Source organism: Melanotaenia boesemani, chromosome 7, assembly GCF_017639745.1.
Source record: "Melanotaenia boesemani isolate fMelBoe1 chromosome 7, fMelBoe1.pri, whole genome shotgun sequence".
NCBI lineage: Eukaryota > Metazoa > Chordata > Actinopteri > Atheriniformes > Melanotaeniidae > Melanotaenia > Melanotaenia boesemani.
In genome coordinates, this window is record NC_055688.1 from 34,616,742 (window position 1) to 34,644,032 (window position 27,291).

Consider the following 27,291-nt stretch of genomic DNA (forward strand, 5'->3'; position numbering starts at 1 on the left):
TCATTTAAGATCAGAGAGAATACAAGAGCTTGTGTTCATTTTATATTTGTTACAGTTTTAAAATAAAGATAAACTGTCAATTTCAGTTAAAAAACAATTCAACCTAAACAACTGAGTCTACAAAAGGGATCAGAGACAGAGGAGTAAAAACACCTGATCACACAAAGACAATGAGTTGCATAGTTTTCATAAACGCCATGAAAACATCAAGTCTGAGCAAAGTTTTAACAGGAAGCACAAATCTGAGCTTGTCAGTGTGTCAAAGCACTTACAAAGCAAGGATGAACAGATTCAGGACAGGTAGCTGTAAACAAAAGCAAACACAAAATCCCCTCAGAATCCGACCGCTGATGCCGGCGCAGACGTTCAGGTCGTTCCAGGTGAGATGGAGTCGGGAGGAAATAAAACACGCAGTCCGGTTCTGATGCCACGTATAACACTCGCTGAAAAGCTTTCAGCCATGCCAACAAAACAATTATTCTGATTCATTTCACGGGCTGCTGGAGATTTGGATACAGGGGAGTGATTTCACACACAAAGCGTTGCCCCGTCAGATTTGTCAGAGGAGGCTTTGAGGCTTCTTCGTGCACCGGTGAAGATGTGTCTTACAGACGATCCGGGAGCTTTTTATGGAAATGATAAAAACAACCGTCTAGAAAATGGCATTATCAAAACATGAGCTGAGCTAAACCCTCTACTTCCCCCTGACTGAACGTTGTGGAGTTAAACAAGTCATCCTTTCTACTTCTGGTTTCTTTTTTTTAGAATGAACAAAAACAAGATAAAGAACCTTTTATAAAACAACTAAAATCGAACTCAGTGTCTTACAAAACTGCAGAACTTGCCAGCACAATAAAGCTGTGCCAGAGATTTTTCCTTTAGTGCAAGGAGGCTGATGAGATGCAGATGGATGTTACTCCATTCAGCAAAATTCATCTTCAGCACCGCCGAAACCCACTAAGTAGTCCATAACAACAATAATTTTTTATCTCTCACAACAGAAAAATCAATCTTCATCTGAGAAAATGTATTATGGCTCATTTCAGACTCTAAATTCCCTCCAAGAGCAACAATCACAATAAAAACCTGCACAACAAACTGCCAGTGTGCTGCCACCTGCCTGCTTTTACAGCCTGGATTATTCAGAAAGTTGTATTTAAGCAGCTCAATGACTTCTGGAACAAAAGTGGAGATCTTGATAAATTTCAATCAGGCTTCATCACAGCTCTGGTCAAAAATGACATTAGGTTGAATTCTCAGTGCTGCGTTTGATACTGTAGATCACACAATCCTGTGGAAGAGGCTGGAAAACTGGGCTGGACTTTCTGGAGTAGTCAATCAGTTCAGGTCGTATTTAGAAGTAATTCTGATACGATTGTCAGCTACGAATCTGAGCAAATGGCTATTACTTGTGGAGTCCCCCAGGGGTCTGCTCTTGGGCCTCTTCTGTTCAATTTATATGCACTACTCAGAAAAACATGGGGAAATTCAGATTTTTGTATGACATCAGAATGAATCAAGCATGAACTATAAACTTTACAGGTGAACTTCATTTGACTTTTTGAAACATCTGAATGCTCATGTACAACTGTTCAGTGTTTAAGTACGTCCTGCATAACATGCTGTTCTTTAACAAGATGATTAACCACAAAAAAAGTCGATAGAAGTGTCTGAACCATGAAATGAATCAACCACTAAAGTTCTGCATCAATGACAACTTATATTAACGTAATGCAAGTTTATCTGTATTAAAAAGTACATAAAAGAACTCAAAAAGAAACAAAATCATGTTAAAACATATTTAATAGAGTGTGCAAAAACACATCATTAAAATCATGTAAATAACTAAATTAAATAAAAGAATTAAAAGCAAACAACAGTCCAGCAGTTTGTCCCACTTGTTTGCAGCATAAGCTCCATGTTCAGCCTGGACTCAGGTCTGGACTAGCTGACCCGAGTCCTTGGATATTTATATTCTATAAATATCTATTATACTGAACATATCACAGATGGATTCTGGCCCTAAACTGTTCTGTGATTTATAGACTATCAGCAGGTTTTAAAATCTATTCTGGGACTGACTGGAAACCAGTGTAAAGATGTTTAAACTGGTGTGATGTGTTCAGATCAGTCCTGTGTTTAAACTCTAGCAGCAGCATCTGGATGAGCTGCAGATGTTTAATGCTCTTTTTGGGAAGTCCTTACAGTGATCCAGTCTACTGGAGATGATTGCATGGAGGAGTTTCTACTGGTCTTTCTGGGAGACTAAACTTTTAATTCTGTTGTTTTTGAGTTGGTAAAAATTTGTCTTAGTAACAGCTAAACTTATTTACTGTCTGCATTTAATAAACTTAATTTAGCTATTTTATTTATTTATATATTATGTGGTATAAATATATATTGTGATTTTTGCACACCTTTTAAATGATGTCTAATTGTTTCACTGATTGCATTTCTCTTTAGATCTTCTATTATATAAAACAGAAAGAGTTGCTTTTATGTATGAAATACACTGTATAAATAAACTTGCTTTGCTTAAACAGCTCATTTAGTGAAGCCAATGCTGAGTCCGCTGGACGAGCACAGAGATGTGCAGCATACTGAGCACTGACAGACTAATCCTCACGAGTGATGTAGATTATTATCTGGCTCATAAACTATTTATATCAGACTTTGTTTGAAGCCTGAGTGAGACTTCTCGCTCAGCTAAAGGGAGGAAAAGGCACTTGACGACAGCGTTCTGCCAGCCGAATGAACTTTGAGTCTGGTTCTCTCCAAACTAAACGTGTCCCACCTCTGATGGGAAACAGCTGATCCTTATGGCTGCCATTGAACCTCCACACAGAGATGCAAATCCTGCTGTTTGTTTGACTTTTCCAAAGAAGTTTTGAGTTATTTAAATTTTATTCTCTGTCGATGCAGTCGGCAGCGAGCTCCCTGTCAAGGCTCGTTGCAGCAAACAGCTACGACAACAGCAAAAACAAAGGGAGAAGCTTGTTTTGCATCAGACAGAATCTATTCAGAAACACACGGCGAACATCCCTTCCATACTTGGCACCTGCTTCCTCGCCACCTGTGGGGGCTCAGTGTATGTCAGGGATCTTAGCCTCGAGCGAGATGCTGTTTTGAGGAAGACAGCTCATCAAGGTGAGTGACAAGTGTTAGAGTGGGAGCTTACAATTCCCTTTTCTGCCTGGAGGAGAAAACTTGCACTCTGTAGCTTTAAAGCTCAATCCTTCAACTTGTTGCTATGTGTTTTTTTCTTTTTCGGTCAATTCTCAAAGGGTGATGTCGGCTCAGGCAGGTTATAATCAACAAGGTGCTTTGAAGTAGATGCAGCTGTTAATTTACATCACCGATGCAGAGACCAACCAAATAACTCCTGGGATTCAGTCTTACTTTCTCCTTTATGTCCTGTAGGGCATCAATAAGAACTTAGGGGAAGATTTTCATTACAAAAATGATGTGTCATGATAAAGAGATTTTAGACCACACAGACTCACTGTAATGTTAGGATATTTCCATGTTTACAAACAAAAGTGGAAGCAACACATTAGCTGCGGTCTGTTCCACGGCATCCCTGCCTTTACCTGGTGACTCGCTGCCTGACGTACCACCACTTGAAAAGAAAAAGAGAAAGTGACAGAGCAAGAGACGAGTCAACGTTGGACTGACTTTCACTGGCTGGAGAGAGCTCAGAGAAGAGACAGGATGCAGGATGAATTAGCCGTTGTTAGGGAGCACTAAAATGTAAAAAACTAGCAAAGTTAATTATTGCCACTGAAACTGATATTTGTCAGATCTTCTCTCTTTTCTCCTCTTCCTCCAATCCTGTCCTCTTGCGTTACTTTGATGAATCAGCCACAGTGCACACTTAAAACAGCCAGTATCTTGATATCCAGATATTAGCGAGTGTCGCGGTGCTGCAAAGTTTTGCATCAGTTTTGTGGTCAGAAAGTTACGTAGTGCTACTTTAAAGTTCATTACTTACAAGTTTGAGTCTAATGGCTACAAAAAAACACCCAAAACTACAAAAAACTGAATCTGTACTGTTGGTAGAAGTTCTCTAATAACAACATGATAACTTCATAGTGTGAATGCTTCCGTGGAAGATAATAGTGACAGAAAAATCGTGTATTTGTATTTCTGAAGTGTTTTTACATACTGTTCATCCTATCCTACATCAGGCCGTTACGGGGCATCATTTTAACTCTACTGGTGTTTCTCACCATGTCAGACTGATGGAGACACAGTGTTGCTACCTTTATTTAAAACTACTTAATGGCAAACAACCAAAATATCAACAGCAATAGGATAGAAAAAAAAATACAATATTCCACCAAATGGTTTGTGATGCACATTCAACATATTCTGATTGGAATGGTTGTAGTGTCTTAAAAACTCTCACACATGTATTTTCACTAATATGGCCTGACTGGACCCTGTTTCTAAGAAGTCTGTGTGGGCACGCTAAGCTTTGTCTGATATCTCATACTAATACTCATACTTGCTAGTTTAGTTGTACCTATCAGGCCAAGACAATACAAAACTCAAGTACATAAAGGTTTTTCAGAGCAAACCTTTTAATTTGTCACAGTTAGACAAGCAAAAGCACGACTATTACCATATGAGGACCTCCAGTCTGAAGCAGCTTAATTGAATCCCGTCATGATTAATTGAATTAATCACACCTACCCTCTTCTTCCCACATCGGAAGACAAACCAAATGTGGTGAGCTCATATTTCCCAGCATTGCTCGGACTACCAACATTCATCCAGGATGAATGAAAACAGCTGTCAGGGTGCAGCTGTGTCCACAAAGCCCTTTATAAAGTCAGTTATCTAACCAATCACAGAGCTGCTTTGACTCACTGTACACTCATCCCTGAGGTAAGAAAAAGGTTATTCATTATCCATAAATGTTTTAAACACTTCACTTTATTTCATTCTTTTACATTTTCTTCTTTAGAAAGAACATATTATTTAAATAGACAATTCAAAATCCATTACAGTCCATTGTTTTTCCAAATATACAGACTCTACCTAAAACATCTGTCTGCACAATGTGAACAGATGAGTGTAAATGACAAAGTCTTAGTATAAGAGACTGTGGAAGACAATCAGTGTTTGGTTTCCTAAGGTTTACTTGAGCTGTGGTTTTGCTCCATTGTGATGAAGAAGAGGCAGACTCCTGCAGTCAGCAGGAGGTGCATGGACTCGTAGAGTAATTTGGGTGAAAAGACGCTCCATATAAAGAGATGATAGCGAAGGACAGTTACCAGAACAATGTAGGCTGCAGCTGGCACGGACCTCAGCAGGGCCAAACAGTAGCAACCGTGGCTCAAAGAAACCGGGCTCCTGCGGAGAGGAAGAGGAATCATGAGCGAGGAGGAAAAAAAACAGAACAAGGCAGGGCTGAAGATGTCAGAGAAACTTCCTACAGAGCAAAGAAACTTTGGATGTCCTAAGCTTTTTTATGTCTGTACACGATAAAGATGCAGACTAATGATTTATAGTGAAAGCTGTAATTCTTTTTTTTACCTTTCATGCACACCAAGAAGGAGAGTCTGATCCAGTTATCAGCTCAGAATAATGCAGGCTGCTGGCAAATTCTGATTATAGTTAATGACTTTAAAACTGCTTGACACAAGCAGGGACGCAGCCAAGAAATTAAGAGATGATGCAAAGCCAAACACAAAGAAACAAAGATTTTCTGTGTTTTTGCTTCATCTCAGATGAACTGAAGCATCAGACTAAATTAGCACTGAGGGGGAGGAACTTCAAGCCTCTTCCCAAGACCAGTAGGAAAACCGAAGGAGTAGGAGATAGGGTAGGTGGTCCAGTTAGGAGGTGGATGAACACGTTCACATGTTGGCCAAGAATCTACCGACATCTTTAATCAGCTGTAATAACCTAAACCAGGGGTGACAATTTACATTTTAGCTCAGGATCTCAGGTGGGTTGGACCAGTAAAATAACATTTATATATCAAAAAACTCTTCCCTCACCAAACCTCCCATCTCCCCTGGGTAGGGTGGATGGCTGTTCATCTCAAGTTCGGCTCCTCCAACAGAGTCCTGGAAGCTTGAGAGTCCAGCGCAGGAACAGCTAAGATACTGCGTAAGACCCTCCAGCTCCCAGGACTCTGGGATGGTCCGAGTTGTGCGTGAAGTCTGAAGTGTACCGACTGAGCAGGAAGGGTGAGAGAACTGAGCCCTGGATGGTGTTTAAAGCACTGGACAAGTCAAAAACCCTCACAGTGTTTCCTGCCTGCTCCAAGTAAGAGAGGGGTCGGCGCAGCAGGTAGACGACAGTGTCGTCCACTCTGATGCCGGGCCGGTAGGCGAACTGCAGGGGTCCAGCGCTGAGCTCACCTGTGGTGCAGGATGAGCCTCTCCATGGAGTCAGGGCCACAGGTCTGTAGTAGTTGGGCTCTCTGGGCTGTACGATTTTAGGTTCGTAATATTTTATAAAAGGAAAGTTTATAAAATGTAAACATACTGATGGTGTATTTGAACTTCTTTGAACTAAAACATTAGGAGTTTTGATTATTTATTATACTGTTATTTTACTGGAGCACAAACTGTGCTGAATGTGGCCCCTGAACTAAAACGTAAATTGGCATCCCTGGTTTAGACCAACGCTCAGACTCTGCTTGACGTGGTGCACAATGGCCCTGAAGCAATGCATGCTGGTGAGACATCTTTCCAGATTTGTGACTTTAAAATGACCAGTGTCACATTAAAACACTGCAGGTGAGGTGGATGCAGTTGCACTTTTCTGGCTGAACCGGCTGGAAAACTTCTCAACTCTGCCTCGACATCATGCTATCTTCCCCTTAGAGCTTCATACTGTTTTTATTCTTATAGAAAATGTAATGATGCTGATTTATTTTGTGGGTTCTCATTTTTTAGACATATTAGGAATCTGTACGGGTTACACTTAGAGACCTGCTGGGAACATTTTATTTTTAACCTTTCTTGTTACTTTCTTTTAATGCTCATTGTGATTTGATCGTTTTTAGAAAGAAAGCCTTCTCTGCTGGCGGTATTCCTGCGAGACTATTCTCAGCTCATAAAAATAAGTTGTGGTCGACTTGACTGCAGCCTGTTTTTCTCCTTTAATCCTCAGCTCAGCCGTATTTTAATGCACTGTTTGTCTTAACTGGCTTAACTGTCCAAACCTGTGAAAATGTGGATATCAGGTCTACCTGATAGAAAAGATGCTTTATGTCTTAACTGGTTAAACTGGTCGACACGTTTGGCTTTACAATGAACAGTAAGGCAATACTGGGCCAATAACCATGAATACCTTTACAGCCATCACACAGTTAAACTTGTCTGTTTGTTTAATCTTGGTCTCTACAGAAAGCCGAGACATGCGAGATTCCCACAGGCATGTCAGAATCAAGACACACGTTACTGCATCAGAGTAAATTCACCTGGAACATAGTAGAAAATGTAAACTGTATCTCCTCCTAAAAGAAAACCTCATTACTTTCAGTAACAAGGACAGCAGCCCAGTTCGTCTAGGAAGGAGTAAAGTCATGTCTGATGAGGAACTTAAAGTGAACCTGAGCAGTTTTCCAGGTGTTTTAATAGAAGTGTTACACAGGTAAATATCTCAGGAGGGATGGCCCCTAAATTCACCTCAGAAACAAGAGGAACCAGAAAGATTATTGATGATGATTCATTTTAGACAGAGTCAGGAGAGCTGGAATAAAACTTTTCACCACAAAGCATCAAACATAAGACATGATTTCTGATTCTGGCTGCTAGCTCTCACTTTTTTTTTCCCACAGTGATGAGACAGACGTCTTTGTAATCAGCAGAGTCTCTGCTTTCCTTGTTTGTGTGGAGAAATTAGCAGAAGCTCTGAAGTGGACAGAGCTGTTCTCAGGTTTTTCCTACATTCCCATATAATTGTTTGGGGTTTGATCTGTGTTTCTGCTGAATTGAGTTTCTTGCTGGGATTTTGGTTTGCTGCATGTTATGATTTCTGTTCCTGGTGTCTGCAAACATCTTCTGTACTGCACGTCTGTCATGCTGCCCCCTGTACGGGGGGTCTAATCAAGAAGAGGTTAAGCTCTTCTACCACCTGCGTCCACTCAGCTGAAGTCTATTTATGTCTGTTGTCTGAAACAGATGCTGAATCCTGAAGGTTTCAGCAGCTTTCTCAGTTTCTTTCAGGGTTAGTTTGTAAAGTTCTGCCTGCGACTCCTTCTCTCAGAGCAGATGTGTGACAAACATATCTAAACCCTGGTTTTTAGAAGTAAACGAGGTAAATAAGAGGCTTTAGGCTGAAGTGTATTCAGAGTTAAAACAGAACAACAACAGAGGCCAATGAATAATAAATAAGAAAAAAGGGAAAAAAAGCAGATAGTTGCAGAAAAGGATCAGTCTCCCACAAGCAAACAGCTCAGAGGACGTTCAGTTAATCATTATTTTCTTGCTTGTATTAAAATCCTAACAGAGTGTTTTTAATAATAACATGAAAGCATGATTTGTCTCCCTGGTCAGCTGGGTTTGAAGACCTATGGTGGAATAAAAGAGTAAAAAGAATAAACAGTGTAGTTTGACAGTGTGGAGGGAAACCTTCAGAGTAGCTATTGATCATTTCCAGGACTTGTGTTTGTGGTCAAGCTGCTGATGCTGCAGAGTGAATCTGAAATGAGCGAAGCCGTTCTCCTTCCATCTGTCACAACATCTGAGTGCACGTTACAGCTGGGCTTTCTGTGGAGAGCCTGCTGTTATGAGTAACGCGTGACAACGAGAGACGGCTGCATGTCCTGCGTCGTAATGTGACGAGTGATGTTTAATGTGACATCAGCTGGAGGAGGGTTCAGAGTCCCTGCAGAGGGGCTGCAGCGCTCATTACTGCCCACATCTGAAACCGATATGTGGTCCAGACATCATCCTTCTGACCGGGCTACAACCCTCCGGTGCCATCATCGTCTCCCATAACGCGCTGGGTTGTTCGATGATGATGATGTAAATGAAATAAGCCATCTTTTTTCATCATTCACGTTCCACTTTAAATCACATTTTTTCAAAGGGAGATTTTTTTAACTTGAATTTAGTAAAAATCACTTCATGCCTCAGGTGTTATTTTTTTATTGATTAAAGTGTAGTGATTTTTATTTGCGGTTTAAGAGGGACCGTTGCTTCTCTGGCTGCGTTAATCTGGGATGGAGGAGTAAAAACAAACCAAAGCAGCTGGTGGAGGCTTCAACTGTAAACGCTAACAGTGATTTTAAGATCAGTTTCTGAGCCCACTTCAGCCTAAAGAAGATAAAAAAATAAATAAGATTTCTTTTAAATCTTTTATTTAAATTTCATATTCAGTGACAGAATAATTTAATATATAACTAAAAACAGTTTCTATTGGTATCCGATCAGTTTACTCAAATAACTGTTATATTTTTATGTCTAAGAATGATCTTTTTAGATCAACTTGCCAGGGAACAGCTACCACATTTGTGCCACCATTTTTACTACGGTGTCCCTGAAAGGACAAATAACTGCGTGAAGCTTTAAAACTGCACTACCAGCTTTGTTTGAAAGGAGCTAGAGCACCGTTTGGGATAAGTAATGCCTATATATATATATATATATATATATATATATATATATATATACATATATAAATTATTAAATTATTGGGTAAAGTAAGAATATAAAGACTTAAAATCAATTCTGGGTATTTACTCTCTGTAGTCTGAGTGAGATAAAAAAAAATTTTTTTGCATTCCAGTCACTGGTATTTGAACAGCAGATGCAGGTTAAACCAACTTCTTTCATACAAACAGCATCTTTTAACCACAGTAACACAGCGTTTTAGTTTTGGCTCAGGTAGCAGGGCAGGTGCTGCCCAGCTGCAGACCTCATCACTCAGCACTGCACTGAGGTGTCACGCTGAGGGGAAGCTCTGCTTTTTGGCCACTTTCACACACCTACTGCAAACCAGCCACTGGCCTTTATCCAGCCGAGTTCTCTTGCTGTTTACATCCATCTTTAATACATTGTAAGCATCTCTCCATGTTACAATGAGTAAAGCACATGAACCGAAAGCTCTGCTGCACCTGGACTTTCTCACCCTGAGACAATTCTGACTATGCAAGTATTTAAAAAAAACAGCATTCAATAAAAAAATGTAATTAAACTGATTTTGAGCAGCTGGACTTGTACAGTCAATCTGAAACAAGGTGAAGTGGGTTTGAATCCAGATCTCAGACAGATTCATTAAAAACTCCCTCTTCACCGTCAAAAACCTTGACCTTTCTGTGAACTACTTCAAAACCAACTAATCAGCATTTATTCATCTTTATTTGTAAAGGGCCAATTCACAAAAGCATCTAAATGTCTTTTAAAGACACAATTTTACTCAATGAGTTGAACCTCAAGTTCAACCTTGAGTTTTGATCCAAGGCAGGATGGATCCATGTTTTCATGATGTTTCCAGCAGATTCTGAGTCTAGCATCTGAATGTGGAGCTGAAATGGAGACTCATCAGACCAGCAACGTTTCTCCATCTTCCATTGTCCAGTGTTGGTGAGTGTGTGTGAATTGTAGCCTCAGTTTCCTGTTCTTAGCTGACAGGAGGCACCGGGTGTGTCTTCTGCTGCTGTAGCCCATCTGCTTCCAGACTGGACGTGTTGTGTGTTCAGAGATGATGTTCTGCAGATCTTGGTTGGAACCAGTGCTGATTGGACTTCCTGTTGCCTTTCGATCATCTCCAACCAGTCTGTCCATTCTCCTCTGACCTCTGACACCAACCAGACATTCTGGTCCAGACAACTGCTGCTCGCTGGATATTTTCTCTTCTTCAGACCATTCTCTGGAAACCCTGGAGATGGTTGTGAGTGAAAACCCCAGTAGATCAGCAGTTTCTTCCTGATTCTGATGCTCAGTTTGAACTTCAGTAATGCTGGGCTCACACCAAACGATTTTCATGGTCGCAGACTAAAAACAGAAGTCTTTAGGAAATCTTAGGAGTTTTGCTGGAGTCACAGCGCTCCCATCATCTCGGTCTTTAGGTGTGAGCTGGTAATCTGCCCTGTTTAACGTCAGTCTTTCTCCAGTCTTGGATCTGCGACAATTTCTAACATGTTAGATATTATCGCAAGTCGCAGTGACGAAACACGATCAACAACTAATAGATGAGCTCTGACAAAAGCAGAAACAGGAATCCCGACATTCAGACCACCGGTAAAAAAGGACGGGGGAAAAAAAAAAAAGACGAACAAGAAGCGGTGATGAAACGTCGTCGGTGGAGCGTCCAGAAAGAGGAGCGGGTGGTTATTAGAAGTAAATGTCTGCTGTGGATCATTTATGTGTTACAGTATGATGATCTAACAAATAAGAGAATAAAAACTCAGTCATCCCTCCAGATTCTGATGAGTCGGTGTAACACCTGGTGGAGATGAAGAGCCACACTTAATAATGATGATGTGTAATTCCCTCCTGGAGGGAAACTCGCCCCTTGTTTGCTTTACTGTGTGCAGATCAGCCCTGTTCCATATCAACTGTCCAACATGTCACAACAAATGCTAAAAGAATCTAGTTGCAGTCTTGTAATTTGTGACCCTATAGATTCACAGTTTTTGTCAAATCTCAGGCTGAGACTAGGCTGAGACTCTAAACATTGGTCTTTAGATGTGAGCTGGTAGTCTTTCAGAGTCTAGTGCAAATCTTTTAAAAGTCTTCTGGTGTAAGCCCAGCCTTAGTTGTCTTCACCATGTCCACATGACTAGATGTGTTGAGTTGCTGCCATGTGATTGGCTGGTTAGATATTTGTATTAACAAGCAGTTGAACAGGTGTATCTAATAAAGTAGCAGGTGAGTGTATACTCCAGTTAAAACAAATCCATTACATCTATCCACTATAGTCCAATTTATAACTGTGACTATAAGTTAATTCAAAAAAATAATTTTCCTAGCTAAGGAAACCAATGCATTACATCAAATCTTCCATCCTGAGCATGCATGGGGGGTGGGCGACAGTGGAGAGGATAAACTCCTTTTAACAGGAATAAAAACCAGAACCAGGAAGGGCGACCATCTTCCCGGACAAGCTGGGATTGAACTTCTAATTTTTTGGCATTTTCTCGGCTTGTCAACTAAAAATCTTCACATCCACTCAGCTGATTTATATTCATGGGTAATTATTAGACTAATTATTGCCACAAAGAAGTAAAGGTCAGCATCAAAATTTCTAATCCTGTTTGGCTTAATTTCCTTCTTTCACAGCAGCATGCAAAAGTTTGGGTACCCCACACAACATTTCTCTTAATGTGAATAATGTGGTGATCAGGAACTGTGTTTTTAATAGTTTCTGTGTAAAGAGATTGGGCATCCAAAGGTTTGTAGCTCTTGAATAACTTTGACTAAAGTCTCAAACCTTAATTAACTTGGTGGGGCTCTGTCTTGTTCATGATCATTTAGAAAGGCCAAGCAATGCTCATTTCAAAGCTTTATATATATTCTGACTCCTCTATCCTTGTCCCTGCAATCAGCAGCCATTAAGACACTGCCTAACACCAGGAAAATTAAAATAATTGATGACCACAAAGCAGAAGGAGGCTATAAAAAGACAGCAAAGCATTGTCAGGTGGCCGTTATTTCAGTTCATCGTCTGATTAAAGTATAAAACTTCACAGAAGAGGCGGAGGTCAAGTCGAGGTCTGGAAGACCAATAAAACCTGCAGGGAAAAGTTTATGTAGGATTATAAGAAAAGCAAATCAGAAAAGCCTGACTGCAAAAGACCTTCAGGAAGATTTAGCCTTGAAGCAGGAACGTTCACGTACGAGTCATCAGAGGAAAACCTGCATCCTCACCACAGTGTCAGAAATCAACATCCTAGTTCGTCTCGAACATTTTAGAATTAAATCAAATATTAATGAAACTAAAATAGATAAACTTTTTTATTCCCAGAGGAAATTTTAGGGAAATATATATTCTGATCAATATCACTTACATCTTTATTCATATTACGGCTCAGGTTACGTTTAATCAGAGTCGTACCAGAAAAAAAAAACTCTACAGAACCCAGTCTGACTCCAGGAAAAGGGTAGTTTTGGCAGGTGGTCACCAACTCTGGTCCTCAAGACTACCATCCTGCAGGTTTTAGTGTCTCTCTAGTATAAAACTGACAACTTGTCAACTTCTGCATCAGCCTGTTAATGAGCCACTGATTTGAGTCCGGTGTGCTGCAGCAGGGACACACTGAAACCTGCAGGATGGGAGATCTCGAGGACCGGAGTTTGTGACCCCTGGCTTAGACTAAAGCTGCAGTCTCATTGAAGCAAGAGTCATTTTGACCTGTTTTAATGCACACACAGTCCACGCGTTCAACTCTAGCAGGGACTGGCTGAGATGGATGTGGGCCGACACCTTGAGTAGAGGGTCAGCTCCTGCTCCCACAGCTGTTTTCCATCTGCCCTCATCAAGACCTCCTTTATGAGGGCTGCAGGAGCAACCAGACCTCACCGGATTGTCTCACAACTAGTGTGTAATTTCCCTCCATCGATCATTTCTCACCAACTGGTTTTATGAAGACTTTTCACGAAGCGGCAAACATAAAATCTTTATCTACTAAATCGATATGATACCAGGTAACTTAGTGGGTGTTTGCCCCTTACCTGTCTCTCTCTGAGCTCAGGTAGCAGACAAGGTGACACGCCCACAGCAGGGGACCTGCGTAAGTGCTGAGGGCTGTTAAGAAGATAGCAGGTGCCTCCACGTAGCTTTCCAGTCCAACAAAGCCAACAGAAATGTCGATGGTGGCGATGTTGTTGGAGTTGCCCTGCAGAAGCAAAAAGAAATCGTATTTTTAGAACTGCTAAGGACACAGAAATGCAGTGTGTAAAGACAAAAACAAGCCCACTAAGATCTGCAGATGAAGCTTCGTAAGCACTTCAGAGTTGTGAAGATCTTTTTTTTTTGCTTTCTAATCATTCCTCTGAGCTTCTGCTGACTTCACAGCTGTTTGTGTCTCCGACCAGGGCAGCATACAGCTCTTGGGGCTTAAACCCCTCAGAGCTACTCTGTAAATGTGTCAGCCAACATTTTTATTGAATAAAAGGGCAGATTTCTAACAAGTACCTCAAACACACCTTAACTCGGGTTTTTATGGGGCACGTTCACACAAATGATCCTTTCATCAGATAAAATGATGCAGAATGACTCAGTTCATTCACTATAATTAATTTTTGTCTTCTAAACAAACAGTCTCATTGTTCCTTTTAATGCAGGGATCCCCAACTCCGGTCCTCAAGGCCCACTGTCCTGCAGACTTTCTATGTTTTCCTGCTTTAACACACCTGACTTATAGCAGACTTAAGCCTGGTACACACACACACACACACAGATTATTGGGTTGTTTTTGTCCTGATTTTGCTCCTTCCCGACCAAAGACGGCAAACAACCGATTATTTTGAGTCTTATAAGATTTTCCTATAAAATGATCATTTGGTCTGAGGTGTGTTAGGAACAATTTGTCCCGACAATCGGCTCTGAAATGGATCATGGCTGACAATCAGAAGTATTGATCATGTTTAATATTTACGACCAAAGATCTTCATGTGTGTGGAAAGCCGACGACTCCTGACTTGTGAGTGTGTGGATTGGGACCTGGAACAGAAGCGAGCTGGCTGAGCAAGGAAGGTTATAAAGTCTGTGTTCACGCTGTCTCCAGTCTGGTATTGTTTTCGGTTTTGGATTTTTCTGTTAACAATAGTCCCAAGACTATCACTCCCTCGTCTTGGAGATCCTCGTCCATGCTGGATGTTGTGTTTTCCGGTTGTTGCCATGGTTCTTCTTCTTCGTTTTTATTAGATCACGTTTGATCACACAAGATTTCTGGCTCGGAAGACTAGATTCTAGATGTGGGACAGCAACATTATGTGTGTGTTATTCTGCGATGAGACACCACACACAGTATCATCAACACTGTTAAATACCTGATTTTTTATCTTCATGTGTGAGGTCTCAAACAGATAAAAATCTCATCAGATTTAAAAAATCCTTATGTGTGTACCAGGCTTTATGCAAAGCTTGTTAGGGATCCATTTGATTTGAATCAGGTGTGTTGTAGCAGAGAACATCTAATACCTGCAGGATAGTGGGACCAGGGTTGGGAATCACAGCCTGCATGTTTGTTCCACCTTATTCAAGCACACACAATGAGAAGAAGAATCAGTGGGATTCAGGGGCGCTCAAACACGTATTTCTTGCTGAATGTGACGACATGCGGGTGGTGATGCATTAAGTAATGGTTCCTTCCCCCGTCTGAGCACACGTCTATGATCGCAGAGGAAGAAAACACTAACAGCTGGTTCCATTTTAAACAAAACGCAGCACGCATCAGTGGGCAGGTTGGTAGCTGCACGTGGAGATTTTCTGCTTGCTTTCTTGCTGAAATCCTGCTGTGATGCTTCAGATGTCATTTTATACAGACAACAAATTCATCACTTATGGAAAAAGCAGCCAGAAATGTTCCTGTAATAACTTTCAGAGAAGAATGTGTCTAATATGAGCTGGCGGGTGGCGGCTGATGCAGTTTCCTTCATGGATTCCATGTCAGAGGATTGAAAAGTGTGACTTCACTCACGTGGGAACTTTTGAAGATAGTCTGGTTTCTGAAGAGTAAGCACCCCCTTGCTGACGGTCTGGTTTTAAGATGGTGATTAATCCTGAGAAAATCCACCACAGAGTCTGACTCCTTATTCTTTCTAAACCGCCCTGTGAGAAGTTTAATTCATGACCTGATTTGATTTCACTTTACTGTGACACCAGCAGTGGTCTGCAGCTTAGGTTACCTGCAATATTTCCCATCATTCCCTGGTGTTTTAGTGTGTTTGGTTGCCAGAAAAACAAGAGCACTTTGAAAACAGCTGTGCGCTGCCAAAAATTAAAGTGAGGCTTCTGAATCATGGGTAGAGCTAGAGGGATGGCCAGGGGGCCCTGGCCATCTCTAAAATCTGACTGAACACTGCTGGTGACACTTCAGGTGATTCTATCCAGACCAGCATGGATCACCAGTATCACTACACCAGTTTGAAGTAACCTTCTAATTAGTCTTCCTTTAAAAATATTGACATCTGGCTGCACGTTTCTATAAGAGATTTTGTCCCTACAAATGTTATGTCTTATGTTAGCATGAAGCTATGTAGCAATGCTAATCTAGTTGGTAGCACCACATTAGTTTTAAGATAATGTAGGAAAACCATGTCAGATTAACAGTAAGTTATTTTCTTAATGTCTACATGACTAAATGTATTAGGCTGCTGCCATGTGACTGGCTGATTAGATATTTGTATTTGTATGTCTCTGTAATGCAGTGCTTCTCAACCCTGGTCCTCAGGACTCCTGTCCTAAATGTTTTAGAGGTAACCTTACTTTAACACACCTGAATAAAATGAATGGCTCGTCAACAGGCTGCAAAGAACTTGATGAGGAAGTTCATTATCTGACTCGGGTGTGTTGGAGTAGGAATGCATCTAAAACATGCAGGGCAGTGGATCCTGAGGGCCTGGATTGAGAAACACTGCTCTAATGAAGATAGTTATCACAGTAGTGTAGTGTGTGCTACAGAAAAGAAAACAATAATTTCCTTTCTTAGTATATGACCCCTCTGATACAGTCTTGCCCACCCTCTGCCCCCCTACGAGTAAAAGTCTAGCTCTGCTACTGTCCTGAAAAACAGCAGAAAAAAAGAAAACGGGGGTATAACTATGTTCCCTGAATCCATTAAAGTCTTGCAGCTCAGATGAATTTGTAACCCGGCGCTCTCAGATCGACGGTTACTAAAGTCGCTGATTAAATTTTAATTTAACGTAATTTAGATGATTCTGCATGACATGAGCTTTTGTTTCAGAGCAGCCAACTTAAATCACGTGTTGCTCTTTTATACATCCGTTATGGTTGCAGCTGCTTGAGAAGGTTATAAGTCAAACGGTCTGTAATTACATGCCTGGACGCCTAGACAGAAAATTGTCTGGTGGTGGTCTATTCCAGAGCCCATCACAGCATTAATGACCCAGAGGTGACGAGGGTTATTAAACCGTTGGTGACGTGGAATTTCTGTGGACAACCACTGGAAACCTGATATCTGCTGCAGGTGGGGGTAAATTAAAAGACAGGTAACATATCAGGAGTTAAGCTACGTTTATGGCTCGTAACAACATAACACATCCACTGGAAAAAAAAGTCCAGCTGGCTTTGACGGTACAGCAGGGAGTCAGTAATGTAATTTATATCAAACCTGAAACTGGCCGGCAGTGTTTCAGTGTTTTACAGCATCCAGCACTTTATCGTTATTGTTTCAATAAATGTTTTTCCTCCCTGTGTCAGGGCATTAAATGAGGTGTCTCCCACAATCAAGGAAGGAAAAACATGCCTGACTTTCCTTCTTTCATAAAGATAAAAACATCTGTCCAATGAGCAGGATAGTAAAAATTTACTGCAGGACAAACTGTGGGGAATCAGAGTTTATTTGTACAGTTCATTTTGAAGTTTAAGAGAAGAAATAGAGACTGAAAACTGTTTTTTAAAAGAATTTAAACTCACCAGCCAGTTTGTTGGGTATGTCTTTCTTTTATTGTGCTTGCTGCTGTTTGAAAGATAAGTTGCAGCTTTTTTTTTTTTAGCAAACAGTGAAATACTCTCCCAGTGCTTATTGAAATAAATAAAGTTGGAAAATCAGAATTAGATTTTTTTTTTAAATATCTTAATAATATCTTAAATTAAAGGTGTTTTTACTTGCAAAAACACCTGGAACTTTTGTTGCCACAACATTTTAGGTTGCATCCATCACAAAAACATTGCCTCAAAATGTGTACACACCTGATTTGTGCAAACACAGGATTGGACAAAAACATGCAAACTATCTCTGTTGCATGAAGTGTGCTGCAAATTTGGTTGCAAAAATACTGTATCGCCAAATCTGAATTTAGAGCAACACTATTGAACTTTGGCTGCTCTTCTCATATTATCGCTCCCAGACAAAGTTAATTCCACATCCATCTTGCACCCTTGCCTCTTCTCTGAGGTCGCTCTCTTTGTGGTCTACAGTTATTTGCTTTCTACCTTCACAAAACTCCAGCTCAGCTTGTTTTTGGGAACATCCTAAACATCTTCTTGGCTTTATTCCAGCCGTAGAGGAGCATTAATTTTCTTCTTTTCAGACACACATAGAACTTTCTACTCACTTGTTGATCTTTGGCTGCTCCTGATTGGTCATTACTGTCAATCTAGCTCTCTGATTGGTGGAAAGTTTGACAGAAAGTTGCTTCATCATAATTTCCAGGTCTAAATAGACGTCTCTTAGCAACATAGTAGTGATAGCGTTTTTCTTACACATTTTTTCTATAATGAAAATGTGATAAATAATGTTACCATGGATCATTATGGATTTACCATATAGTCTCTCTGAATAAACACTACATTTTGCGGCTGGATTGTAAACCTCCTGGATGGGATATAAATGCCTGGAAAACTTCTGGAGATCACCTAAAGGGTAACTATCATAACTTACCCCCCAGAGTTACACACCACCGTTCCTGAGAAATTATTGGCAATATAAGTGATAGTGCTCAGGGGCTCTGGCGATCTAGTGGAGTTTTAAGGGTTAATTTATTTCTACAGAAGCCCAGGACAAACAGTGTCAAGCAGGCTTTTGCTGCTTGTTACAGACTCTAGTTTCCATCAATGCCTAGATGGGAAGATGAGGATAATTTGAGGGATTTTAAGTTGGTTGAAATTCATACCATTTTTACTCTAAGCCACAACATCCAACTAAATGGATATTTAACAGTGATCTTTTACCCCATTATTGATGCCTACCTGGAAGTAAAAGAAGGCTTGACCAAACCAGTAGTGCATGATGGTGGTCTGGGCTGCATCGTAGTGGAGCTTCTTCCAGATAAATTGAGCCATGAGTGTCTGGATCAGGAGGCAGCCGCAGAGGACCGGCAGGTTGTGAGCCCGAAACAAGAGGGAAACCAGCAAAACCAAGCCGCTGTAAATCTCCCATAATCCCCTGCTCTTTAGTTTGGCATCTGCTGTGATGATCTGGGACCGCAGGAGGTCCTTGGTGCCCGAGAAGAGGATTCCCAAAACAAAGACGTAAACAAAGCGTGCCTCCACTGTTCCCCTGAAAGACAGAAAAAAGATTAGACGTTTAATTTTTGCAGTCCCAGGAAACCAGCACTGATTCGTCTCCTCAATAACATCTCCTTCAATATTCAAGTTATTGTGTTAAGTGACAACAGGATGCGGACTCTGGCAGCCTTGCTTACTTATCCGTGTGTTTTGCAATCAAAAATATTCAGACATGGGCTCTGGGATACGAGGAAAAGAATTTAATCTAGGCTTTATTTACTGAACAACAAAAGGAAAAAATGCTTCATGAAACTGCTAATCAAAATCCAAACAACTCCAGCACACGTTCTTGTGAAGAAGACAGAAATGAGCTACCTGAAAATGATGCTAATCAAATAGACGGACGGGTAACTTTGGTTAAATCAGAAAAAAACAAGCCGGAGAAGTCCCACATGGTGGTGGAAATTTCAGCTAGATTTTTTCTGTTCACAGTTTAATTAATTTCATGTCTCTGCTTCTTGTTTGACAGGATTTTTCATATTTCTGTGACTCGTAACCCTTCCTTTATTCAGTGTGTGGTGTGTGAATGTAACATTAATAATTAAAGATAAGAGTGGAAGACGGAGCAAACTGCCAGAGGAAAACAGACGTTTCTCCATTTGTCTGCTGTTGCTTTGTTCTGACTTTAAGAAATAAATTCTTTAGGCTTTAGGTTCATTTTAAGGTCAATATTCTGCTGAAAGTATTGGTGTTAGTTTGATCATAATACATATCAATATAACAGATGATATAAAACATCATGATGATATAAAAAATTCTACCTTTATATGACTTATATACGATTCAGGATCAAGAGATCAATACGAAACGATATCGCAGCTGATTTAATTCGATCATTTCCATTTAACCAAATCATAAAAAACAACTAAATTATCTAAATAAAATTTGATTCCTGAGCTCAATCAGACATTTAAACATATTAAAAAAAGGGAAAAAAATCTAAAATATTTTCAGGAGCTCCTTTTCATCTAAAAGTCTTAGTCCACAAAAAACCTTTTACCAGCCATCAGTAATTTACACAGCGAAAAAAGCCAAAATCAGACTAAAGGAAAAGTTCTTTCCATTATGGAGGCAATTACATTGAAGCTAATTTCCATTTCAGACATTGTGCATATGCTCTCATCCAGACTTCAATTAAAAGATTTCCCCACATCTGTTCTTTAATTCAATTATATGTATTCATATTTGCCTAAAAATGAAGCCAGTGAGTTCACTTACAAACATATAATGGATATAATGGATGAATGGCAAAAGACGAGTATTACGACGTTATGAGGTTAAGAAAGCCACTGAATCATTAAGCATTTACAGACTTCATGGTATTCTGTGCAAACTGTGGATTTGAATGTCGCAGTCAAGAACAAAGCCTTACACCTGTGGACCTTTTTCACAGCATTTGTCTGTTAACAGGGAATAAATGACAGGTGTAATAAAAGAATATCAACGTCTCATTCCATTAGGTTTTACTGTTTCACTGAACCCACAAACACAACGCAAAGAGCATCGCCAACTTGAATCTTTGCTTATTAAAATGTCCATCCAGCATCTACAAAGCTATTCCCACATTTAGAAAATCACAACTTCAATGAAAGACTATCACACCGTAAAAGGGCTGTTTTTTTACAGCAGGATGAGGTCGAGGTTTGGAGAACTACAGCAGTGGTTCCCAACCTATTTTCCCTGAGGACCCCCTACATGCAACCACCAAAAAGCTGTAAACCCCCCGCCCACCGCGTGTTGGAACCGTGCATCGGTTTACGCTTTTATTATCTATCTTCTCACCATAAATGATGCATTCTGGCTTTAAGGATGGATAAGGATGGATCATCTGCATTTCATTAATGAAATGGTGTAAAGTTAGTGTGTTTGGGCTCCTAAAACACTGGTTCCATGTGAAAGAAACACCTAAAAATCGTTAATACACCTCGGCTCTTCTCTTTGCAGACATGGCCTTCATTTAAATCATACCTGCTCTAAACAGTTAAAGCCTTGGGGACCCCTGCGCTCTTTAGGGGACCCTCTTTGGGGTGCCAGGACCCCAGGTTGGAAAGTGAACTACAGGATAATAGGTAACCCTGAAGGAGTTGAGTGAGTATTGGACATGTATTATTAATCAGTGTGTTTTATGGAGACAAACTGTTCCAGCAGAGGAAAGGAGCAGCGTAATATGCTCCATCCAACAACGTTCTTTATTATTCACTGCTGCCCCAGCAATACTGCAGGGAATGTATTCACTATTATCTTTAGCAAAGGGGAAGAAAAAAAGGGGAAAATCCGTACCCGAACTGGATTTTATGCAACAACAGTGATGGATGTGTGCTGTCAGGGTTTACGTGTTAACTAATGTGCAGGAAGAAAACCTTGAGAGAAATTGAACACTAATCTTTCTGACTTCTGTTGCTGCTGCCTAACAGCTGTGCTTTAAATGAAAGAGGCAGGATGCACACAACTTTAGACATGCTTTCTCTTCTGCAACCAAAATCCAGAAACAACAAACATGCTCTCCAACCCTGAGACGAGACAAATGGCATCTTGTACGCTTTGACGTTACTGAAGTAAAATGCACAAGTCATCCTCGTTTAAGCTATAAAAGCTACAAGCAGCTGAAAACAGATCCCTGTGGTTGAAAGTGTAACTGGGATGTTTGCCAGTTCTTATTTTGACATTTTATGGTTTTGGGTGTGTGTATGTGTGTGTGGTTGGGGTGGGGGGGTTAAATTGCCCTCTACAATTTATGTATCACCATTGAGACATGCAAAGAGAAGTGCAACACTGAGAGAGAAAAAAGATCCCACAGTCCCTCATATCCCTTCAAAATCGTACACTGCCCATCCTGAAACAGAAAGAAAACACCTGGATTTAACTAAGCAAACAGGTAAGAGCCTCCCACTGGATAGTTACTGCATGGATGATGATGTTTCAGCCGGTATTTACTGGTGCTGTGTGGTCTGCTTTAAACAAACCCTGGTCGGCTTCCACAGGTAGTACGATTAGTGTAGAGTAGTGTAAATGCTCATACACACTCTGGTGAGGACCAAAGAAGTGAACTCTAGTCCGCTTGATATCTGGGGTCTTGGTTTATTTGTAAGCGGATCCTGGTGCGGTTCGCTTGCGGTGTGAAAGCAAACGGACCATCCAGTGGACACATCTTGTGCTCATGGAAAAGATGTTAATCTGTTTCAGAAGGGTCAAAATTATTGGCAAGAGCCAGATGTGGTGGCTCAGGTATCTGGTTAGGATGCTACCTGTCACCTCCCTGGTGAGGTGTTCCAGGCATGTCCCACCAGGAGGAGAACCTGGAGAAGACCCAGGATACACTACATCTCTCGGCTGGTCTGGGAACACCTCGGGATCACCGTGAACAAGCTGACAAATGTGGCCAGTGAGAGGGAAGTCTGGGCTTCCCCGTTTTGGCAGCTGCCCTTATGACCCGACCCCGGATAAGCAGAGGATGGATGGATGGATGGATGGATGGATGGATGGATGGGTGTTTGCTTTTTGCAGAAGACGTGGTCTTAATGGCTTCAAGCGGTGACCTCTAGTAGTCTGGGGGTGTTTGCAGCCAAATGTAGAGAAATGGGGATGAACATTAGCAGCTTAGTTAATTTGAGGCTGTCGTCATCCATCCGAAAATAGCGTGTTGCCCTTTTTAGGTTGGGAAATAGCTGCTGCTTCAAGTGGAGGAGTTTAAATATCTTGGTCTGTCTTGGTAAAAAAAAGGAAAAGTCTGAACTCCCACCGATGGTCTGAAGAACGAGACTGTGGACAGTAGCTGCTGAAATGAGCTTCCTCTGAAGGGTGATTGGGCTAACCTTTCATAAAAAAGGCGAGGAGCTTGAGTCAACTGAGGTGGTTCAGGTACGTGCTCAGGATGCTTTCCGGGAGTTGCTTTGGATATTTCTCACCGGGGGGAGACTCATGAGCTGCTGGAGATATTAAATCCCTCAGCTGGTTTGGGAATGACTCAGTTTCTCTTTGGAAGGAGAGCTGGGGGTTTTTGTAAAATCCCTCAATATTTCCTTTGGAGATTTCACACCAAGCTGTTAATAAAAGCTTAAAGTGAGTCTTTCCTGATTTAAAAAAAAAAAAAGTTATTTTCTTTACTTGTGGCATCATTTACTGAGATTATTTGGTGGATTTGAGAACTGTGTTTGAAAACAAACAGAAGCATTTGAGTCATTTCCAGACAGAGCCACTATCAGACTGATTTAAAGAAGAAAGAGCAAAAACCTGATAGCCTGAATATGTTTATTAATGAATGGTCTAAAGTTAATCTTGTTAAGGGACTCTTCAAATGACTAGAAAATTACTCAAAACAGCTTTGTAAACACACTGGTTCTCTTGCATCCTCTTTAAATAATAAAAAAAGCATAATAATTATATTTGTAATCAATATTTTGAATTATTCAAAATAACCTGTTCTCTCAATCAGCATCTTGCTGGGAGTGATGTGGTCTTACAAAAACACAACATTTTCCTCATATTCGCATCAACATCCACTTGCTTGTATGGATGAAGCTTAGCTGTAAAAATGTGATGTGAGAAGATTCGATGTAACTGATGAAACTAATCAGTTATTCATGTTTCAGGCTCGGAGACATAAAAACCTGGACAACCTGTTATTTTCTACTTCTGAACTCAGACAAAATTGAGATATTGGTTTACTGGGATTTTCACACACAATCACCTGTAGGGTTTACAGAGTCTGTAGAAAATATCCAGTGAGCAGCAGTTGGACCAGAATGTCTTGTTGATGTCAGAGGTCAGAGGAGAATGAGCAGACTGGAAGTCAAATCAGCACTGGTGCAGGATAACATCAAGAACAGGAAACTGAGGCTACAATTCACACACACTCACCAACACTGGACAATAGAAGATGGAGAAACGTTGCTGGTCTGATGAGTCTCCATTTCAGCTCCACATTCAGATGCTCGGCTCAGAATCTGCTGGAAACATCATGAAAACATGGATCCATCCTGCCTTGTATCAACGCTTCAGGCTGCTGCTGGTGTAATGGTGGGGGGGAGATTTTCTTGGCCCACTTTGGGCCCCTTAGTACCAACGTGGCCTGGTTTAACCAGCACAGCCTACCTGAGTATTGTTGCTGACCATGTCCATCCCTTTATGACCACAGTGGAGCATCTTCTGATGCTACTTCCAGCAGGATAATGCACCATGTCACAAAGCTCAGATCATCTCCACCTGCTTTCTAGAACATGACGATGAGTTCACTGGACTCCAACGGCCTCCACAGCCACCAGATCTCAGTCCAGTAGAGCAGCTTTGGGATGTGGTGGAACGGTAGATTCTCATCATGGATGCGGCCGACAAACCTGCAGCAACTGTGTGATGCTGTCATGTTGATATGGAGCCAAATTTCAGAGGAACGTTTCCAACAGTTTGTTGAATCTATGACCAAGAATTAAGGCAGTTCTGAAGGAAAAGGGGGTCCAACCTGGTACCAACAAGGTGGACCTGATAAAGTGGCTGGTGTATGATATAAGTCTGACCTTTTTTCATTTACGCAGTAAGTGTTGCTGAGAAACTGTCCACACATTTATCTCATCTAGACTGGGCTACTGCAATGCCATTTAAGCTAAGTGCCTAAATACTTCCATAAATATCTTTAAATCAAAGCACTGCTGCTGACAGGGATCTTCAGAATCATATTTCCCTTGAGCTTCTCCTCACTTGCTAAAGTTTAGAATACAATTTAAAATCCACCCCACCCCATATAAAACCTCAAATAGCGTTGCTCCATTTTACATTAAAGATCTTAAGTTTTTTACAACCTCACAAGAACTGGAGGCTTACTAATGAATTGTAGATTTTCCAGGTCCAACATGGGAGCCTCCTCTCCTGATGAACCAGCAAAAACCTCTTTGAGACTAGCCTTAAAACTTACCTCAGTAAAAGAGCTTAAATTTAATTTAGACAAGTTTTTTTTCTGCTGTATTCTACATGTCTTTTAAATATTTTAACCATTTTTGCATTTTCTTATTACCGATTTTCTGTTAATATTTTTCTATGATCCACAACTTGTTTTGTGATGAGTTATATTGTCCATATTTATAATTTCTTGTTTTTGCTTTTTTTAATCGCTTTGTTAAACACTAGTTTCTTAAAAAAAAGTGCCTTATAAATAAAAAATGATTGATCTCAAGTGGTTTCAAGACCATCTTATTGATGAGCATCATTTCACATTATCTCCCAAAAAGGTTTTTCAGATCACAATATGTTGATGTATTTTCATGCATCAATCAAAACTGACTGACTGACTTTGATTTTAGAGTTTAACAGTTTTCAGGTCTTTTGCTTCCCATGTCAAAGTTGTTAAACAATGTATATATAGAAACAAAAAGTTTTTGGAGACTTTAAGCCTTGAGGGACTCTGCTGCCAGTTTAAATCAAACTCACCTTATTTGCTGGATTTTCTAAATGTTTACAGTGGTAGCAGTGGTCAGAAAATACAATAGCTTTACAAGCTGGAGAGCTGCCTGCATTTCCCGTTACCTTGGAAACAAGTGCTAGTGCTTCAGCAAGCGTATAAGGAAAGGTAGGACTATGACCAATCTTCCTAACAAGTGTGGTATATCCTCTTCATCAATCACCTGTGTCAGGCGCACTTAAAGTAAATCAGCCAAAGTAGGAAATTCACTGCCAGGAAGAAGCTTGGAAGCAGACGGCTGAGGATGAGGAGGGTCTGCACACTTTGTCTGAGCCCTGCATCTTTCTGTGGGATGAAACTGAGAATGTCAATGTGACAGCTGGGACTAAGTGGAGGACTTTAAAACAATGACTGCAGGAAAGCATCTAATTACATGCAAGCTTCAAGATCAATTCCTGCTCTGCTGGCAGCATATGATGATGTCTGTCTGTTTTTTTAGCCTTAGATTACCTTGTTACTGCAACAGCACAGCTACAAAAGACAAAAAGCAGCAAACAAGCTCTCTGATAAAAGGATGATCATCTGTTAAATGTTACTACTGAGATTTTTGCAAAGACAGAACTGACTTTGAACCACGGGGATAAAGCTGTCTACCTCTTGGGTAATAAAACTGAGTTTTTTGCCTGTGTTTGTGTGTTTATGTGGCTGAGTGTGTGTGTTTTTTGTGAGAGTTCACAGGTGTTTGGAGACAAGTTTGCATACATTTCCATTTTTAAGCAGGATGGGTATGCATGAATATGTTTTAAATTGGGGTAGCTGCACAGCAGTCCCTTCTAGATCAAGCAGTACACGATCAAATGGGTCATGTTTCATGCAGGTGTGAGCCATGCAAGCACACACAAACTCCAACATTGTAAACGTTTGTTGTGGTTTTATGTTTGGCAGAAAATGTGCCGCAAATGCAGAGGAGGGGGGCAGAGAGCGAGACAAACTTTTTTTATGATGTAAACAAGCTCCGGCCGGTTTGACACCCGGCCCGCTGCTTTGATGTCGAGCTGCATCCTGCTGGAACATTTGTTCATATGGCATCTTTCATGTTGCCCTTATTGTTGAGAAATTTCTATAACCTGTTAAACACAAACAATGCAAAGTATATGACTGCACTGTCAGCTCGCTTAGTCAGTCGTCTATTTTTAGCTTCATTTCTGATGATGCAAAGAGGAAGCGGGAGTGCAGCAGCGAGAGAGAAAAAACAAACAGCATCTACAGTGACACTAGTCCAAGTGACTCTTTGAACCCTTTAAAGTGAGCAGCGCTGGCTGTTCTCAACCCCATTAGCTGCTTTGAAAGATGCAACAGAGCAATTAAGCATTTGGCACAAAGATAAGGCGAGGAGGGAGCTGGGGAGTTGTCAGGAGTCTTGATAAAAAGAGAAACCCAAGACCAGATTTTAAAAAGGCATATTATAAAAAAGTCAACGCTTTTGCTATCCAGATTACATTGTTAAGGGAAATAAACTAGATATGCAAAATACGTTTTTGGCTTTTTTCCCCCTGCATTTCAGAGACAGAGTGTTCTGATTTTGCATCTAAAAATAACCTCAAATTTTACTTCATGGTTGTTTAAAATAAAACCAAACAGCCTCCACCCATGGGAAGGTTGTTTGAGCTCCAGGAATGAAGCGCTGAAATCAAAGCAATGTTTCAATATAATTGCACGAATATTCAAACTAAGGGATCATT

General features: G+C 40.7%; 1 protein-coding gene across 1 annotated transcript in view; it reads right to left on the reverse strand.

Moving 5' to 3' along the window:
• Positions 1-4,920: 4,920 nt before the first annotated feature.
• The window catches only part of pigg (phosphatidylinositol glycan anchor biosynthesis class G), an 87,203-nt gene continuing 64,832 nt past the window's right edge, over positions 4,921-27,291 (reverse strand). Inside the window, exons 11-13 of the mRNA XM_041990277.1 lie at positions 18,844-19,153; positions 13,641-13,804; positions 4,921-5,358 (exon numbers count right to left, since the gene is read on the reverse strand). Coding sequence (XP_041846211.1) covers positions 5,136-5,358; positions 13,641-13,804; positions 18,844-19,153 — 697 coding nt within the window. The 3' untranslated portion in view covers positions 4,921-5,135. The remainder of the gene's footprint in view (positions 5,359-13,640; positions 13,805-18,843; positions 19,154-27,291) is intronic.